The 18826-nt window shown below is 45.9% G+C and overlaps 1 protein-coding gene across 3 annotated transcripts in view; it reads right to left on the bottom strand.

Annotated features, from left to right (window-relative positions):
- sema3d (sema domain, immunoglobulin domain (Ig), short basic domain, secreted, (semaphorin) 3D) overlaps positions 1-18826 on the bottom strand; it is a 188730-nt gene that overhangs the window by 18002 nt on the left and 151902 nt on the right. For all 3 annotated transcript variants that reach the window (XM_069909344.1, XM_069909343.1, XM_069909342.1), the window contains exons 12-17: positions 9715-9937; positions 6397-6485; positions 5877-5918; positions 5620-5777; positions 2485-2549; positions 959-1095 (exon numbers count right to left, since the gene is read on the bottom strand). In XM_069909344.1, coding sequence (XP_069765445.1) covers positions 959-1095; positions 2485-2549; positions 5620-5777; positions 5877-5918; positions 6397-6485; positions 9715-9937 — 714 coding nt within the window. The remainder of the gene's footprint in view (positions 1-958; positions 1096-2484; positions 2550-5619; positions 5778-5876; positions 5919-6396; positions 6486-9714; positions 9938-18826) is intronic.

Below are 18826 nucleotides of genomic sequence, written 5' to 3' on the forward strand. Positions count from 1 at the left end.
GATCAGAATCAGAATCAATTGTTGTGAACATGTCATGAAATGTGTTCTTCTGCAGCAGATCACAGTGTAAACATTCATATAAACCACCTGACACAATAAGGTCAAAGTGAGGCAGTGTTCACTGATTATTCAGGAATCTGATGGCGGAGGGGAAGGAGCTCAGTACACCTCTTTAGGCTCCTGGACCTTTTCCCCAATGGTAGCAGAGTGAAGAGGGTGGTGGGGGTCTTTGAGGATAGAGGCTGCTTTCTTAAGACACCACCTCATGTCAATGTCCTCGATGGAGTGAAGTCTGGTGTCTGTGATGTTGCAGGCTGAGTTAACAACCCTCTGGAGTTTATTCTTGTCCTAAGAGTTGGTGCCTCCATACCAGGCAATGATGCAACCAGCCAGAATGCTCTCCACGGTACACCTGTCGAAGCTTTTTAAAGTCTTCGGTGACAGACCAAATCTCCTCAGACATCTCACAAAGTATAGCCACTGTTGAGCCTTCTTCATGATTGCTCAGAGATGTTGACACCCAGGAATTTGAACTACTTGACCTCGTGGTGGGATCATCAAGGCCAGACCTCTCCCTCCAGCAACGCGACCCCAGCCCTGAACACACTGAGGAGTTGCTCTGTGCTCTGCATTTTCACTGACCTCCTCGTCAGCTGATGGAAGGAGAGAGGGCAGAGGTGGGCAGGTGGGATGGTGGCTTACAGAGCACAGGAAGATTAACCAGTCAGTGCTGAACCAGGCTGGTTCGCACCTTCTGAGCTCAAGGTCACTCCTCATTGGCTGGAGCAGAAACCCCTTGATCAGTACACATCAGGCAGATTGGTCCACTGGTCTTCATCCACCACATCAGACCCAGATGTAGCCAATCGTCTGTGTCCCCAACACCACTCACACCTAAGTGAAACTTGTTCTTCTGAATAAAACACATTTTAGCACAGAGAACGCTCTGCTCTCTTACCTCTTTCCGATGCTCATCCTGGGTCCTTTGAACAAACCACCGGATGGATGCTTGCTGAGATTTGGGAATACATTCCAGGAACGTGGAGTTCAACTCAATGCCAAAGATCAGCTTCTCTTCACTCTCTTTGTTCATACCTGTTGATCGCAAACAGCCACATTAGTTCAGCTGTTGTGGGTACATCTTCAACAATACAGCACGGGCCAGGGCATGAATGGCATGGTTCGTGTCGTGGCGAGTGCAATGATGTTACAGCAACAGTAATCCGGGTTCGAATCCGGCACTGTCTGTAAGGAGCTTGTACGTTCTCTCTGGGTCTGCGCGGGTTTCCTCCGGGGGCTCCAGTTTCCTCCACCCTTTCAGAACATATGGGGTTGTATGTTAATTGGGTGTAATTGGTCAGAAGGGCCTGTTACTGTACTGAATATTTAAATTTAAAATTAAAATCTAACATCTTGTCAAAGTGATGGTGACATACTATGTGAGCGTGGCTTCTTGAGGGCAGGTTTGCTCTTTGAACTCAACAGGCCAGGCAGCATCTGTGGAAGGGAATGGAGAGTCGACGTTTCGAGTGGACACACTTCATCTGGTCCTAAAACCTCCTCTGCCAAGTCCCACTGAGCTGGCCTTTCCTGTGGACTCAGATGTCTGCAGTTTGTGCGTCTCTATTTCTGAGTCAAATTGGATAACCAGATGAAGGCCTCCGTCATTCCCAGAAATAAACAAGATGCCAGGGAAACGTTGCAGATATTTACAGAGATGCACATAAAGGAATAACCGGGAAGATTTTCACGATACATATTAAGGTACATTTTTATTAAAGTGATGGGAATTATTGCTGCTTCCACCTTCATATCAAGATACGTGGGTAATAACTGTGTGGCACTGTCAAACTGTAATGACAGGCCCTCGGCTCCTGAGTCACACAGGCCGAAGAGTCCGCAGATCCCACGTGCATTGAGGTTGAGCCTGCGGGAAGGTGGGGAATTTAGCCTCCTTCAAGGAAATCTTGCTTTGATGAAATCTTCCCGGCATTAAAGGAATGTTTGAGCATAGAAAACCGTCGATGCCAATAGTTAGCCCTCCAGAAGAAGAGGGTTTTGTGGAACGGCTGTGTGATCGAGAGTGTGAACGGGACCTTGGTCGTCAGTGATCACTTGTGACTCGAACCCTAACTCACTCAGTGAGGATGGACTGGAGAGTGTCCAGGAGCGGTGGACGGTGTTACCTGCTGGGTGACAAACCCCATCACTGACAGTGGCACCATCTCAAATACCACCATTTTTAGCCAAGTAGGGGGATTAAAGGTTATGGGGAAAAGGCAGGTTTGTGCATCTGAGTCCATGATCTTAGGGAATGGCAGAGCAGGCTCGATGGGCCGGAGACTGACTCCTGCTCGAGTTTCTGATTTCTTCTGCTTTTCCTGGCTTCTCTAAGGTACTTTGGAATTAACTCTCGACTTTATTATCATCAATAGCTGCCCCCCCACCCCCGGAACCACTCATCCATAAGCACCAAATACTCACTTTCTTCCAAGTCCCAGCACTGACTGATCGGGTCTCCATGCTTCACATCTTGACGCCTGGTCCTCCTGTACAAACAACAGAAATCTCACTCCAAATAGTCTTTGATCAAGCAATCCGAAAATCACCGGGCAAAATGGTTCCGACTGTGAAAATGTTTTTGCAGTTTGTAGTTGTTAACTTTTTTTCTGTCTGACAAAGAGCTCTGTTGGAGACCTACGCACCCTGTGTGTTAAACTGCCAAATCTTGTGAACTCATTTCTCAGTGATTAATAGCCAGCGGGTTGCCTGATGTTCTCGTGAGGTAACGACAAAATGAGCCGTGAATCAAGGCATTGACTTCCCAAGAACATTTTATTTATTTTCTACCACAGAATCTTATATCAATCACACATCACTTAATGACTGCTTCATTGGTCTCGTCTGCTCATTTCCAACCAGCTAATGTTTCACAATTGATGGACCTTCATCTAAAATTCACAACAAAAATGTTTGTCACATTCACTGTGTCAGAGGCTGACTGATGAATCCATTTTGAATGCACACGTTGTAAAAGGATGCGGGCAATGATACGCAGGGGTATCGGAGATAGTTCCTGTGGACGTGTGCTCCAACTGCAGGTCTCGCTGTTAACTAAAGAAAAATACCACAGCTACTGGAAATCTGAAACAAAGAGTGCAAGTAAGAATTGGCAAATCAGCCAGCATCGAAGGAGAGAAAAGAGCCTTTCATTGGATCTGGGAGGTTTGAGGTCAGCAGATGGCAATATGCTGAGAGAAAACAATGTAATTAGGTAGAAGGCGGAGAGATGGTGAGAAAATGGCCACTGTTGCAGCTTGAACAAATGTGGGAGTTGGACTCATGGAGACAGCCTACTGTTCAATGCAAGATGTGAATGGGGGATCCATTGTGATCAGGGAGACTGTGGAGTGCAGATATCATGAAACACTGCAGAGTTGGGGGCTGAGTTCAGATCCAGGGACACCTGAGTTCAAGGGAAGATCATTGAAAAATCACTGAAGACCCCTTCCACCCTGCACAAGGCATCTTTCAGCTGCTCCCGGCAAGCAGCACAGTTAGTGTAGCGGTTAGCACAATGCTGTTACAGCGCCGGCGATCGGGACCGGGGTTCAAATCTCGCGCTGTCTGTGAGGAATTTGTACCTTCTCTCCGTGTCTGTGTGGGTTTTCCTCGGGGGGTTCCAGTTTCCTCCCACCCTTCAAAAAAAATGAACTGGATGCTGTAGGTCAATCGGGTATAATTGGGCAGCATGGGCTCGTAGACTGGAATGGCCTGTTACCGTGCTGTCGGCCTAAATTTTTTAAAATTAAAAATTAAGGAAGAGATCCAGGTGTAGCGGAGCCAGCACCACCCGGCTGAGGATTTACCAGGATGCCATGTGGATCAGAGAAGAAAGGCTGAGTGAGCTTGAGTATTCTCTTCAGAGGGATGGAGAATGAGAGGCAATGTAACACAGCCATATCAGATTCTGAAAGGTATAGATGGGGTGGACGGCAGCACCTTTTCCCCTGAGCGACAAAGCAAACACCAGAGGACATCTTTTTAAGATGAGGAGAGGAAAGTTCAGGGAGATGTTGAAGTAGAGAAGGTTTTATTTTACACAGAGAACAGTGGTGGAGGTTGAAACATTAAGAGCATTTAAGAAACCCTTGGACAGGCACAGGGATTGAAGAAAAATAAGAGGGATCAAACACAACAGCACAGAACAGGCCCTTCAGACCTTAATGTTGTGCCATCCCATATATTCTTTAAAAAAATTACTAAAGTCTCCCTACCCATAACCCCCTATTTTTCTTCCATCCATGTGCCTGTCTAAGAGTTTCTTAAATGGCGCAAATGTTTCAGCTTCCACCACCATCTCCAGCAAGGGATTCCAGGCACCCACAACTCTCTGTGTAAAAAACATACCCCTGATGTCTCCCTTAAACGTCCCTCCCTTCACTTTGCACACACCTCCTCAGATGTTTATTGATCCTGCCCTAGGAAACAGGTGCTGGCTGTCCACCCTATCTATGCCTCTCATAATGTTGGAGACCTCTATCAAGTCTCGTCTCATCCTTCTACGCTCCAAAGTGAAGAGTCCCAGCTCTGCTAACCTGGCCTCATAAGACTTGTTTCCCAATCCAGGCAACATCCTGGTAAATCTCCTCTGCCCCCTTTCCATAGCTTCTACATCCTTCCTGTAATGATGTGACCAAAACTGAACACAATATTTCAAGTGTGGTCTCACCAGAGATTCTGGAGTTGCAACATGACCTCTCTACTCTTGAACTCAATCCCCCATTAATGAAGCCCTGCATCCCATAGACCTGCGTAGTGTTAGGTCTGCTTTGTTCATGAATGAGTGAGACAAACACCAGACTGAGTCGAAATCAGGGTTCTTTGTTCTTTATTACCGGATTGTAACACTTGCAACTAACAATGTTAGTTGGAGAATGCATTCTGCCGTTATCAGCAAAATGGTGATTTTTTATACCCTTGGATACGTGCTTAGAACATCATCATATCATTACTTGTCCAATGACTAAAACTGTTGCTATCCTTTCCCTGCTAGCTTCCTGCCTCTCAATCCATCAATGTCTCTCTTATCTTGTAAGTACAAGGATGCATTCACATCTTGTTACAGCCCTGCACAGGGTAACTCCTTACACATTCCCATCTCATGATGTTTTACCTTACAGTAGCTACCCTATCAACCTGTGCAGTGACCTTGAGGGATGTGTGGATTTGGACCCTAATGTACCTCTGTTCATTCACACTCTAAAGTAACCAACCATTAACCCTGTACTCAGTCTTCTGGTTTGAATTTCCAAAATGCATCACCTCACACTTATCCGGATTGAACTTCATCTGCCACTTTTCCACCCAACTCTGCATCCTGTCTATATCCTCTTGTAACATTCAACAACCTTCAGCTCCATCCACAATTCCTCCAACCTTCATATCATCCGTAAACCTCCTGGCGTGAGGTAGGGAAAAATTATGGGCTGAAGGGCCTGTACTGTACTGGAGTGTACTATGTTTTATTGCATGAAATCTGCTCAAACATTGTATGAGAACAGCTACAACTACCACACGGTTACCAGGATCTGTGGAGTAGACCTGGTCAACACTCACCGCTTGGATGCTGGCACATAGCGGGTGCAAGAGCTCCCATCCCAGGCACAGTAAGGGTCTCTGGCCAGACAGCACTCTGCACAGACTTTGCCATAGATGTCACATCGATGTAGTGAGAGCTGTACCAAGCCATCCCTGGAGCCGATGTACAACTGTTGCTGGAAAAAATGCCAACTGTTACTTCTGAGTCCTTGGTGAGAGAATAAATGTCAAATAGAAATAAGAATTAATCAGAAATGTCAGACACCACAATTTACCTGTTTTGAAGAGATTTCCATGTTCAATATCGGGGAGGGACCCTGAAGAAATAAAATGGATTGTTACCCCCAAATCCAATATCATAATGGGACAGATCAGGACCCACAAACCATGGAAGGAGGAGGGAAGCTGGGATAGTAATCATGGCCCAAATGTTGCTTTTCATTTATTGATGCAACAATCTAATGCAGCTTGTGTCTTGACTCATCCAACAATAAGCCAGGCCATGGATGTCAGCTGGGAAAAACAGCAGAGACTGCTGGTGCGTCACCGTGATGGGTCGTCTCTGTTTATGACTGGGGGCAGAATATGGAAGAGTGCAGTGCAGGAACATTTCTGTGGTGAACATGATGTCTAAAATATGCAGTATGAGAACAGGCCCTTCTGGCTCAGGAGCCCGTGCTTGCCCAATTCCACCCAATTAACCTACAACCCGTGTTTGTTTTTGAAATTAGTCTAAGACTGTGCAGCCTGTACATGGCCCATGCCCCTCCACACTCTGCACCCTCATCTCCTTACCTTGAACACTTGCAGCTCCTCCAGAACCACTTCTTCTGTCTCCCAGTTTTCTTTTGTGACACTCACCACTTTTAAAACAGTTCCAACATCTGCACAAAAAAGTAATCAATACTTTAAAGCTTTTCCTGGAGAAAATGACGATGGTCTGTGCGAATGAATGGAGTGAGAACACGGGGAAAATATCCAAACTCTCCAGTTCAGCTCCAATGTTGAAGAGAACTTTCAGTCAAAAATTTCAACAAGTTAATGTTTTTAGATATACAACATGGTGACAGGCCCTTCCAGCCCATGTGTCCAGGCCGCCCAATTACACCCAAATGACCTACAACCCTGGTACGTCTCGAATGGAGGGAGGAAACTGGAGCTTCTGGGGAAAACCCATGCAGACACAGGAAGAACGTACAAACTCCAGTGCGGGATTCAAACCCCAGTCCTAGTCGCTGGTGCTGTAACAGCGTTGCACTAACCGCTACACTAATCATGCAGCCTTATTTTCTGAAGAACAACAAAATTAAACTGACGGCTGTAACAGGTGTAGGGTAGGGAAGGATGAGAGTGTGGTGATATGTAATGACACCACTAGATCACCAGGGGTCATTCCAATGACCTTGTCTATAAAGCAGTCCAGAGCTAGTCTAGCCTTCCAGGTTTCTCTTGCAAAGAGACAAGACCTCTTAGTGTACATATTAGCTTATTAAAGCTGTCTTATACTCGCACTGCTGGTACGGTTATTATCAGTACAGAGATTGTTGAATAGGTTTACATAGGTTAGCACAATATTGTGGACCGAAGGGGCTGGACCGTGCTGGAATGCTCTTTGTTCTAACCATCCTTTATTTAATTCCCTTAAAGTTATGATCATTCCCAAAATATTCCCGTCAGGGTCACCAGAAGAAGGGACAGGGAGGAACCGGTCAGTGTTGGTGTCCTGAGCAATCCAGGGATTCTGGCTCACCCCAGCACCAAACGTTACATCTCAGCTGCAGGAGGTGACCAGGAAGTCACTGGGACTGTGGCCTTCACTGGGGGCATTGAGTTGAAGGAAAAGGAATCCTTGCTAAGCTTGCACAGGGCTTTACCAAGACATTACCTACAACATTGAGTGGAGACTTGGATTCCCTGCCTCATGAGGCATGCAGGACTGGCTCTTGGAAGGAGGGAGTGGTCATACGGGGAAAGATTGTGGGTAGATACCCATTGTGAGTGACATTTGAAGGCACCGGAGGTGATCTCACAGGGACACAAGATTCTGAGAGGGTTGCAAAGGGGAGATGAGGAGATGCTGGACCCCAGAACCAGGTGCATCTCCTTATCTGTGGCCTTCCTTTGGCCAAGATGCAACTGTGGTGAGAGAGTAAAATGCTGCCTGCATTGGTAGAGCCGGGGGAAACAGGGAGATTGGAGTTCTGTGGTGGAGACATTGATACCAACCATGTTTTTAGGTGCAACACAGTGCCAGCCTTCACACAGTGCTTCCTTCACACAAACAGCCAGTGTATCTCACACGTCCTCTGGTTCCCCTGCCCTCTGGGACGTCCAAATAATGGCCAAGAAACAATAATCCACAGGGGTTCTGGGGGTCAGGCAGGACATGTGTCGGTAAAACATTTTGGTTGAGACCCTGCATCAGGTCTGCTGGGGTGGATTTAACTTTGAGAACAGTTCCAACCCCCTTCATCTCTGCCTGTCGCCAGGAGCTGATCTTGGTCGGGCGCAGTGATCGTGTGTAGGTAGCATCAGGAGAAGATCAAGTTGGGCAGCTGCTGACAAACAGCCTTGACTTTGTTCAGGGAACATATTCCAGGACAATCCCGAACACAGACGTTCTACAGAGAAGAGTAAGGGGATTGAGGCAGAGATAAGGGAGAGAGAAACAGTTAGCGAAGCGATGAGTGCAACTCTGTCACAGTGCCAGTGATCTGGACCGGAGTTTGAATCCAGTGCTGTCTGTATGTTCTTCCTTTGTCTGTGTGGGTTTTCCCTGGGGGTTCCGGTTTCCTCCCACCATTTGAAATATACCAGGGGTGTAGGTCAATTGGGTGGAATGGACTCGTGGGGCAAAAGCCATGCTTTATGGCTAAGCAGCAGAGAGAGAGAAGGGAGGAAGAGAATCATCGATTGGTGAGGAGCTCCCTCTGCAGGACGTGGGCAGGAAACACTCCACATGGTGCTTTACTCCAGATTCCAGCCACTGAAGTCTCTCGTGTGACTCGTAACAAGGCAGCTTCTGGTCACAGCATGAAACAGGCCCTTCATCCCACTATTCCATGCTGACCGCCAACCACCTGTTTCCACTAGTCTTCATCCCAACACATTTCATTCTCCCCACATTCCCATCAGCTCCACCCCCACCCACAATGAGAGGCAACTTACAGCAGCCGATTACATCATCGACCCATGTGGGAGGAAGATAGAGCATCGGTCACAGGGGGAATATGCAGACTCCACACAGACAGCGCTAGAGGTCAGGATAAAACAGGGTGTCTGGAGCTGTGAGGCAGCAACACTACCGCTGTCTCTCAAAGTGCTGTTGTCCATGTAAACACCACCAAATGTAGTTTGTACAGTTTAAGCTTCAAATTCATGGTCATGTACACGGATAAAGTTTGTTTTGCAAGTCATCCAGCAAAGTCAACCCATACATAGTATAACAATTAAAAATGGATCTAATACAAGTTAAAAATGGATCCAGGAGTCACAGGTATAGAGATCAGTTTGAGTGAAGCAACGGCATCAGTGTGGGGCTTATTCAGAAGTCTGCTAATGGCCAGAAGGAAACTGTCTGGCTCTGATGGTGGGTGACCTCATCCCTGTGGAGTTTCTCCCCATTGGGAGAAGGGAGGAGAAGGGAGAAGAGAGAAGGGAAGAGGGAGAAGAAAGGTTGGAGAAGGGAGGAGAGTGAAGGGAGGAGGGAGGAGGCAAAGGGAGGAGGGAGAAGGGAGGCAAAGGGAGAAGGGAGGAGAAGGGAGAAGGGAAGGGAGAAAAGGAGAAGGGAGGGAGGAGAGAGAAGGGAGGAGGGAGAAGGGAGGAGAGGGAAGTGAGGAGGGAGGGAGAAGGGAGTGTGTTCTGGGTGGCACGAGTCCTTTAATAGGATGGCTGCTTTTCTTAGTGTGGATAGCCGATAGAGGAGAGGTGGTGGACACAGCTCTGGGAAGATGGGATTATCAAAGCAAGAGTCCACCACACTGTTGCATCAATGGTGTCACACACACACACTGGTGGAATGGTCAGAGGCTTCCATGTAAACACAGGGAAGAGTTACTTAGACTTATTCACTCAAGTCAGGTGAAGATAGTCTGCATCATCTGAACCCCTTACCTGTCCCGAGAAACATGACGTCGTACTGTCCATCTTCGGCCATCACATGATCCACCACAATCTGTGTCAGTCGGTACTCAACGTTGATCCTGGTGAAGACGGGTTTGGCACTCATTGGGTGCACTGACTTATGCATCACTGGATGATAGCGGATAAAACTGATCACCTCATCCGGGAAATCCTTTGTTGACCTTATTGAAGGATCATATGTTTCACTGGGGCACTGTTGATGAAGAGATTATTAAGGTTTGATATGTAATGACACTATTCCAACAAATAGATTACAATAATCAGATAAACAAATGCAGGAGATGTTCAGTAGATTACACAGCATCTACAGGAAGTAAGGGTAACCAGCCTGATAATAGACACAGTTTCACAGCACTGAAACAGGCCCTTCTCCCCAACTCATCCATGCTGACCAAGGTGTTTCCCTGAGCTAGTACCATTTGTCTGTGTTTGGCCCATATCTCACTAACCCTTCCCTATCCATGAACCTGTCCAAATGTCCTTTAAACTCTGCACACGTCCCCTTTTCGACCCCTTCCTTCTGTGAATCATTGCACACACCCACCACCCTGTAATATGAGGATTGTGGAGAAACACGTGACCTCCCTGCCTGTCTGGAATATTGTGGATTGTGATGTCTCCTCCCCATCTGAAACTTACTTGGAAGTCACATCACCTGTCATGAAGGTTGATCTCCAGCTTCCCTTTAGTGCACATCTTGCCATTGGCTAATTTAAATCACGAGGGTCATTATTGGCCAGATGCTCTGATCAGAACTGTATAAAACATCAATGCATAGCACATTCTTTCACTTTACCTCATAATCCAAGCCCAAGACATCGCTCCACGCCAGGTTGCTACTGTGGACATCGCTGTTAGTGTTGCACTACACTGAAGCTGAGCCATGTACTACAATAGATCAGTGCTTGCAGGGAGTCGCACCCCCATTGGTACAGGGAACCAGGAGTGTGTGTAAGTTTAGAGTACAGTGAGCGTTTAGAGTGCAGGCAGCTACCGGTATTAGAGTCCAACCTGGGCCCAATGTGAATGTCTATAGCTTTATTTTGTAGTGGAGTAATTGAGTAGCATTTGATGTTCTCCGCTGTGTATTCAGTAAAGTTATCTGTGAATGTAACACTTGTGCCCAGATTCGTCTCTCTGTGAATCCACCAAACCTGATACCCTTCCCAACACAGCACAGCCTCTGTGGAAATACTTGCCCCTCAGGTCCCCTTTAAAGTTTAAAAGTTCAAAGTTCAGATTTATTGTCAGAGTACATACATGACATCACATACAACCCTGAGATTCCTTTGCCTGGCGGCCAGGCAAAATTTCCAATTATCAGTGGTGCAAAACTGTACTCAAGAAAAGATCATACAAAAGAGAGAGAAATGTTAACAAACTGCAATACAGAAACTAAATATTCACTAATCAATAAAGTGCACAAGTCCTTAAATGAGTCTCTGATTGAGTTTGTTATTGGGAAGTCTGATGATGGAGGGGGAGCAGCTGTTCCTGAACCTGATGGTGCGAGTCTTGTGACACCGAGACCTCTTTCCTGATGGTAGCAGCGAGAACAGAGCGTGTGCTGTGTGGGGTGGATCCTTGATTGCTGCTGCTCTCTGACGGCAGCGTTCCCTGTAGATGTTATCGATGGTGGGGAGGGGTTTGCCTGTGATGTCCTGGGCTGCGACCACTACCTTTTGCAGGTCTTTGCTCTCAGGGGTATTGATGGTCTCATACCAGACCATGATGTAGACAGTCAGTACATTTTCCCCACACAAACGTAGAAGTTTGTCAAGGTTTCCAATGTCATCCAAAACCTCCGCAAACTACTGAGGAAGTAGAGGCGCTGACATACTTTCTTCATGATTACATTAATGTGTTGGGCCCAGGAAAGATTCTCCGAGTTTGTGGGCCCTTTTATAGAGGAAAAAAGGTGAATGTAAGGATCGAGATTCTCCTTCTTTCTATCGCTGCACTTGTCTCCATAATACGCTCCAGCTTCTGTCTGCCTGGGTGGGGGGGGGGGGTGGGGGTACACTTAAAGGTGGAGTGAAGTCGCTCCACCTCCTTCATAAAAGGAATGGCGCTGAAAGTGGCTGCAAAGGGGAGGGCTGATGATGTGGCGATATCGACGTCAAGAGAAACTCGGCCAGTTAGTGCTGGACCTTTCTGCGGACTCAGCACTTTCATTTTCCAGTGCATATGTTTGACATCATGGTGACGGCCTACACTCATGCCCCACTTGCCCCAGCTCCACAAAGGCAACGTGGGGTCATCATAAAAACATTGTTTACTTGAGCCAGTTTTAATGCAGGTTTCAGCATGAAAAAGGTGAGCAACTCTCAGGGATTTAAACTTGCTCCACCTCTGATCCCCAATGATCACTGGATCGGTCCCCTCTGGCTTTGCCCTCTCACTTTGCATCTATGCCCCTCGTGGTTTTACATACCTTTATCAGGTCATCATTCCCCTCTTCCACTCATTCCACCTGCCTGTACGTGACTGAGTTTCAGACACTGAACATTTGTGAATTCTGTTCCAATTTGTAAATGGGATTGGGAGGGAATGATGTTCCCAATACAAGGGACATTTGTTTAAGGTGAGGAGAGGAACGTTTAAGGGAGATGTCAGGTGTACATTGTTTTACACAGAGAGTGGTGTGGGTCTGGAATGCATTGCCGGGGATGGTGGTGGTCACTGGTACAATAGGGACATTAAAATACTCTTCGACAGGCAACTGGAGGGTTGCGAGGGAGGGAAGGGTTAGAGTGATGTGGACTTGGCTTATATGAGCTGGCACAACATTGTGGGCTGAAAGGCCTGCACTGTGCTCCACTGGTCTATGTTCTATGTTACTTTGGGATCAGATTTCATTTTGTTAGAGTCTAACCCACAACTGAATTTCCTCCAACCCTTCACCTCCACCTTTCCATAGTCAGTGAAGTCCTCCCATCCAGCTGCTCTGCCGTTGAAGGCATCCTAATACACAGGCCTCTATCTCCCTCTAGTGGATGAACAATTACTCCAGCCAAATCTCCCAGTCGCTGTGCTTCCATGCACCTCAGCTGTCTCCACCCTGTGGTTGAGGAGCTCCTGCCTGAGTGACATTGAGGATTCATTCCTTCCATCTCCACACACACATCATGCACAATCTCCATCCTTTAAAAACGTACAGGTGTTGTAGGCCATTTGGGTGGCATGAGCTCATGGGCCAGAAAGGCCCATTACCGTGCTGTATGTCCAGAATAAAAAGAACTTAAAATTCCCAGACCAGAAGAGAACATTCCTGGACTGGAGCGGGGCATTCCCAGACCAGAATGTACTGTTCCCAGGTACCTCTAGGAATAACTAGTGCAGGTGTCCCTAGGGGAGATTCCATTTCATTAACTACTGTGTGCCCAGTCCATCCACCTGCACCTCTGGTATCCTTGTCAGGAGATCCAGACAGAAATAGAGTGGGTGCTGGAAATACTTCATCTTATACCAGGGACAATGAGAAATAATGTTTTTGAAGTGGAACTGCGGACTGTTCGGAACATTTTCTGCGTGAAGATTTTTGGATTCGAGCAAAATGTCAGAGGGAACCTGGTAATATTTCCAACTCTTTCCACCTCTCAAAATTCTCCTCCCAGCCAACTACTCTTGGTCTTTATTTTTCTAAGCACAACGATGACATATCCTTTTGTTTCCGTTCAGAAAGTCATCATGAATTTCCATCAGGCAGTATAAGGAGAGAGCAGCCCTGGGCAGCATTACGAGTCCACAGAGCCAAGTGAGAGGAGCGAAGGCTCCAGCCGGATCCATCAACCACCAGTGGACCCTTCACAGTTTCCTAACCGGCCCCTCTGAAACCAGATATCTTAGAACTCTCTGCTGCAGAACAACAAGGATAATGAACTCCTTCAGAACTTCATTCCTGAAACCTGGAACTTGCTGGCAAGGCAGGGGCTGACCCACATCCCACACAGCAGGCACATTGGGGGACACTTTGCTCAGAGAGATTGATGTTTGGCTCAAACAACCACGCTGGTGTGGGTCTGGAGTCACAAAGATGCCAAACCAGATGAGGAAGCAGATTCCTTTCTGAAAGAAGACCAATGAGTCAGAGTATTTCAAGAACATTCGTTATGGAAGCATCTTAAATAATTCACTTAATAGACAGTACAGAAAAGCAACAGGCCCTACACCTCACAATGTCTGTGCTGTACATGATGCCAAACTAAACTAACATTCTGCTGCCTGAACTTGAGCCCTTCCCTTTATCCCTGCATGTTCATCTGTCTATTTGTTTCAGCTTCTTCAATGCTACCATCACATCTACTTCCACCATGTTGGTTCCCATGGTGGAAGAGTCTAGGACAAGAGGGCACAACTTCAGGACTGAAAAGCATCCACTTAGAACAGAGATGGGGAGGAATTTCTTCAGCCAGAGGGAGGTGAATCTGTGGAATTTGTTTCTACAGGCAGTCATTGGGTGTATTTAAGGCAGAAACTGATAGGTTCTTGAGAACAGATCAACTCAAGATTAAATGGTGGGGCAGACTCGATGGGCTGAATAGCCTACTTCTGCTTATGGTCTACTTCCATTCCTCCCCCAGCCAGCACTATCTTTATTCAGAGATTTCCTGCTTCTGGCTCATTCTATTTATTCCTTGAGGAAGGGCTCAAGCCCAAAACGTCGGCAATGTATCTTTGTCTCCTATGGACATTAAAAGACTGGCCGAGCTCCTCTAGCATTTGTGCTTTTACCAGTCACAGTGTTTGCAGACGTTCATGTTTCACTTGAGTGATTCTCGTTCACTGTCCGTGCTGCTGGTCTCCAGGAAGGATATCTGCCAACTTACCATGATCAGAAGTTAGTGGCCCTGCTGAGATTGATATGTCCGCTGACACACCCAGATTTTCTCTTGATGCGTCAGACCACAGAGTTATGCAGCATGGAAGCAGGCCCCACGGTCCAATTCCTTCAGGCTGACCAAATGTGCTGCAGAAACTCAGCAGGTCCCACAGCATCCACTGGAGGCAAAGATATTGAACCAATGTTTCAGACCTGAGCCCTTCGTCCATGCTGACCAAGGTGTTTTCTTCAGCTAGTCCCATTCACTTGTGTTTGGCCACATCCCCCTGAACCTTTCTGATCCATGCTCTTGTACATCTTGCCGCAACCGTTGTTTCCTCTGCAGTGGAAGGGCTGAAACCATCGCAGTGAAATTCTAGCAAGAGATCGAATCCCACGGAAGATGGGGAAGTCACGCGCACAGGCAGAACCTCTACAGGTTTGCATCAGGCATTGCAGCAGTTAGCTGTATGGGGGTCTTATTGATTCCTGTGACTCAGGCGCAGATCTGGATTTGCACAGAGGTGCAGACACATAAACACAAAGATGTACCTGGGTACAACAAACGTGTACATCAAGGATTTTCTCAATCCTTGGAAATATAAAGCAGAAAAACAGGCACGATAAGATGTATGTACATACCACACATGTGCGCTGCCAAGCATGAACATATTGCACACATGTATCCTGTAATACAAATACAAGACACACACATGCTCTTAATACATAAACATTTTACACACATGTGCCCTGTAAGATGTAAGTACAATAATGAGGGGTCTATAAACGACCAGTGCACATCTATACCGTGAAAGGGGTCTCACACAGGGCAGTGTCAGGGTGGGCCCATGCTTGTGTGATCACAGAGGTTCCCTCACCCTCCCCGGTACACATCAGATGCCAATGCATTCAACTATCACAAACACTACATTGATGAATAAAGATTAATAAACCCAAACATTAACATGATATGACCACGATACATTCAATCAAACAAATCGGAACCCACTAGTAAGAGTTGCCTTCCTCATCCTCACGGTGTTTCCACCAAATCTTTCGTCGACTGTGTTACCCATTCACCAGCCACCCGTGTCACCTGAGTGAGTGATCGACTGTGATTGTCTGTGTTTGAGCACTGAAGCATTTCCCTGTTATTATTCTATGTTTTCAACATCAAAACCCACTTAATTAACAAGGCAGGATCTGAGGCAAGATAAAGGAAAGTGTATTCATGAGCCTCAACAGAGAGGAATCTTTCAGCAGTAAAATGTCTGATTATGCTGGAAGTCAAGGCTGCCGGTGTGTAACTCGAGATACAAATAAGTGAGAGAGAGTGAGGGAAGGAGAGGCAGAGAGAGAGAAAGGGAGCCAGTGAGAAAGAGAGAGGGAGGCAAAGAGATAGAGGGGGAGGCAGAGAAAGAGAGGGAATGAGAGAGAGGCAGAAAGAGAGTGGAAGGCAGAGAGAGGGAGAGAAAGAAAGACAGACAGGGGGTGTGAGGAAGGGGAGGCAGAGAGAGGGGGGAGAGAGAGAAAGACAGAGGGAGGGGGAGGCAACTGCTTCTTTGTTAAACATTTGCAAATGAAAAATAAGAATTATGGCAAACGCATTTGTAACTTTCAGGTGTTGGGAAAAGGGTGAGAATATTCTATACCAGTAGGTCAGTGTCAGCTTGTGGGCTTGAATCAACTTCTCCTAACTGTCCGTGTGCATTGCCTGCTTATCCGAGGGCTCTGTACTTCTGTTACCACTCCACTCTCTGGGCCTGCTGCATTCCCCAAAAGGTGCCTGTTCGTTTTCCAACCCAAATACAGCAGTATGTACACAATTTCTGATTTTCTCCAGGCTCCTGTGAATCAGCTACAGCCTGTGAAGACAGGAATGTTATTGCAAGTGTGAATTATTTTTGTTTAGTACACCTGCCAAGAATAATAGGAAATGCAGACCCGGCCAGAAGACAGGAAAACAATGGCTGGTGTACGGCCATAAGTTTGAACAGTTGCGAGCCTTTCCCAAGTGGACAGGATTCTCCACCCAGTTGTTGAAAGGTTACTAGAGCTCACTCTCGAGATAGAATTATGCGCACTGGAAGTTCCAGGTTCAAATCTATTTTAATGCCATCGTGAAACATTGTCCTCATGGTGCCAGGGAAACCCTTCAGAAACAGAGTTCGAGTGTAGCCAGGAGTTGGGGGAATTGAGGACGGGTACTAAATGCTCGTGACACTCTGATCCAGGGTGCTCTCACATCGAAGCAGGCAGACTAAGGCAGCAGAAATCTCCGCCAATGTGCATCACTCTATTTCACAGATAGAAAGTCATCTCAAGAAAACAAAGGGACTTCTGGTCCATCCTGAACCCAATGTTATACCAGAAGGGTCCTGTTCCTGTGCTCCAGACTCTGTTCGAAGAAGAATTAAAAAACTGATCTGAAAATAGGGAACAGGAAGTTGATGGAAGAAACACGAAGTTCAAGAACCATTGGGAAGCAGTTCTCAGGGTTGTCTCTCTCCACTCTGCAGCTTCCCACCTTACAGAGGGCTTCTGTTCATCCCAATTATGAAAATATCTGCTGCAAAATGAAGGACCTCTTCCCTCCCTTCAGATTACCTGAAGAAAATGTTGTGATCTCAGAAAACTCAGGCACTTGTGAAGGTGTTCATGAACCATATCCACCAGAGGAAGAGGGGCAAGAGTTACATTCAAGAAACATTTGGATATGGGTAGGAAGGGTTTAGAGGAGTGTGGGCTGAATGCAAGCAAATGAGACTAGCTTAGTCAAGATGGGCTAAAGGGCCTGTTTACATGCTCTAGAGCTCCATGACTTCATGAACTCGGGCATCAACTTGCAGTTCCAACATAGACATACAAAGTGCAATCATTTCGATATGTCATTGTCAAGCAGTGGATGTAATTTTAAACTACACATTGACAGACTGTAACCAATTTAATAAGAATCGGTCTTGTGTTGGATTTGGCAAAACTTTGCTGGAATTGCACAGATCTCAGTGAATAATTCCAAACATGATGTGACATTTCATCTCATGGAACGCTCGGGGCTAAGGGATGGTGCAGCCCGGGTCAAACAATCATTTCAGAATGAACAATCAATCAGTCATCTGCTTTTATTTTTACAGGGAAAATATAATCTTATAAATGGACATGCGCTGAAGTCCAACCTGCCTTCTGTTTTTTTGATCATTTTATTTATGAACTTTAAACTGCATTACCATTCAATTCAAAACATTATACATGTGGTATGTAGCCTCACCCCCCACTTCCCCTGCCAAATCCCACCCTCTCACTTCCCCCACAAATTCCACCTTCCCACCTCCTCTCCCCCAATCCCACCTTCCCACCTCCCCTCCCCCAAAAGTCCCACCTTCCCACCTCCCATCCCCCAATCCTACCTCCCCTCCCCTCCCAACCCCTAAAGGAAAAAATTGAAAAAAAAGGAAAAGAAAAATGGGAGGTTACCAAGAAAGGAGGTCTTCAGAGTCCATTAAACATGCAAACCCACATTTTGTAAATGTGAGCATCATATTTTTCAAAACAGGAGGTATTTATCTCGCAGTCTATAGGTCACCTTCTCTAATGGTGTACAGCTACGAAATTCTGCACGCCTTCCTTCCATACCCAAATCTATTTCTGACTTCCATGATACTGCTCAAGCAATTTGCAGAAATTCAATTTGGAACAGATTTCATTTTAGTTTTGGTCTTATAATCTTAATATTACTCAATAAAAATAACATCAGATCCTGTGGGAATTTGACTCCCGTGATTCGTTCCAAAAAATTACCTACCCCTCGCCAAAAATGTCTAACTTTAGGACATTACCAAGTTAAATGTAAAAAAGTTCCAACCTCAGATCTACACCTAAAACATAAATCTGATACGGCAGGACTTAATCTATTTAAATTTTGTGAAGTCAATTATAATTGATAAAAAAATTATATTGGATCAGCATATATCTTACATTTATAACTCCATCCAATCCTTTTCATTTATTTTTTCTGAAAATCTACTTCCCATCTTAATCTTGATTGATGCACCCTGATTTTGGGGGGTTTTGTTTCAAGTAAATAAGAAATAAATTTATTTACAGTCGTGTTACAAATCAGTCATTCTAATTCACTTTGATTAGGTAACATCAAACTAGGACCTATTTTACGAGATAAAAAAGTGTTAACTTGATAATAGCAGAATAAAGTATTATTAGATATATTAAGATTTTCCCACATTCATTCAAATGTTATAAATC

Source organism: Narcine bancroftii, chromosome 13, assembly GCF_036971445.1.
Source record: "Narcine bancroftii isolate sNarBan1 chromosome 13, sNarBan1.hap1, whole genome shotgun sequence".
In the NCBI taxonomy this organism is placed as follows: domain Eukaryota; kingdom Metazoa; phylum Chordata; class Chondrichthyes; order Torpediniformes; family Narcinidae; genus Narcine; species Narcine bancroftii.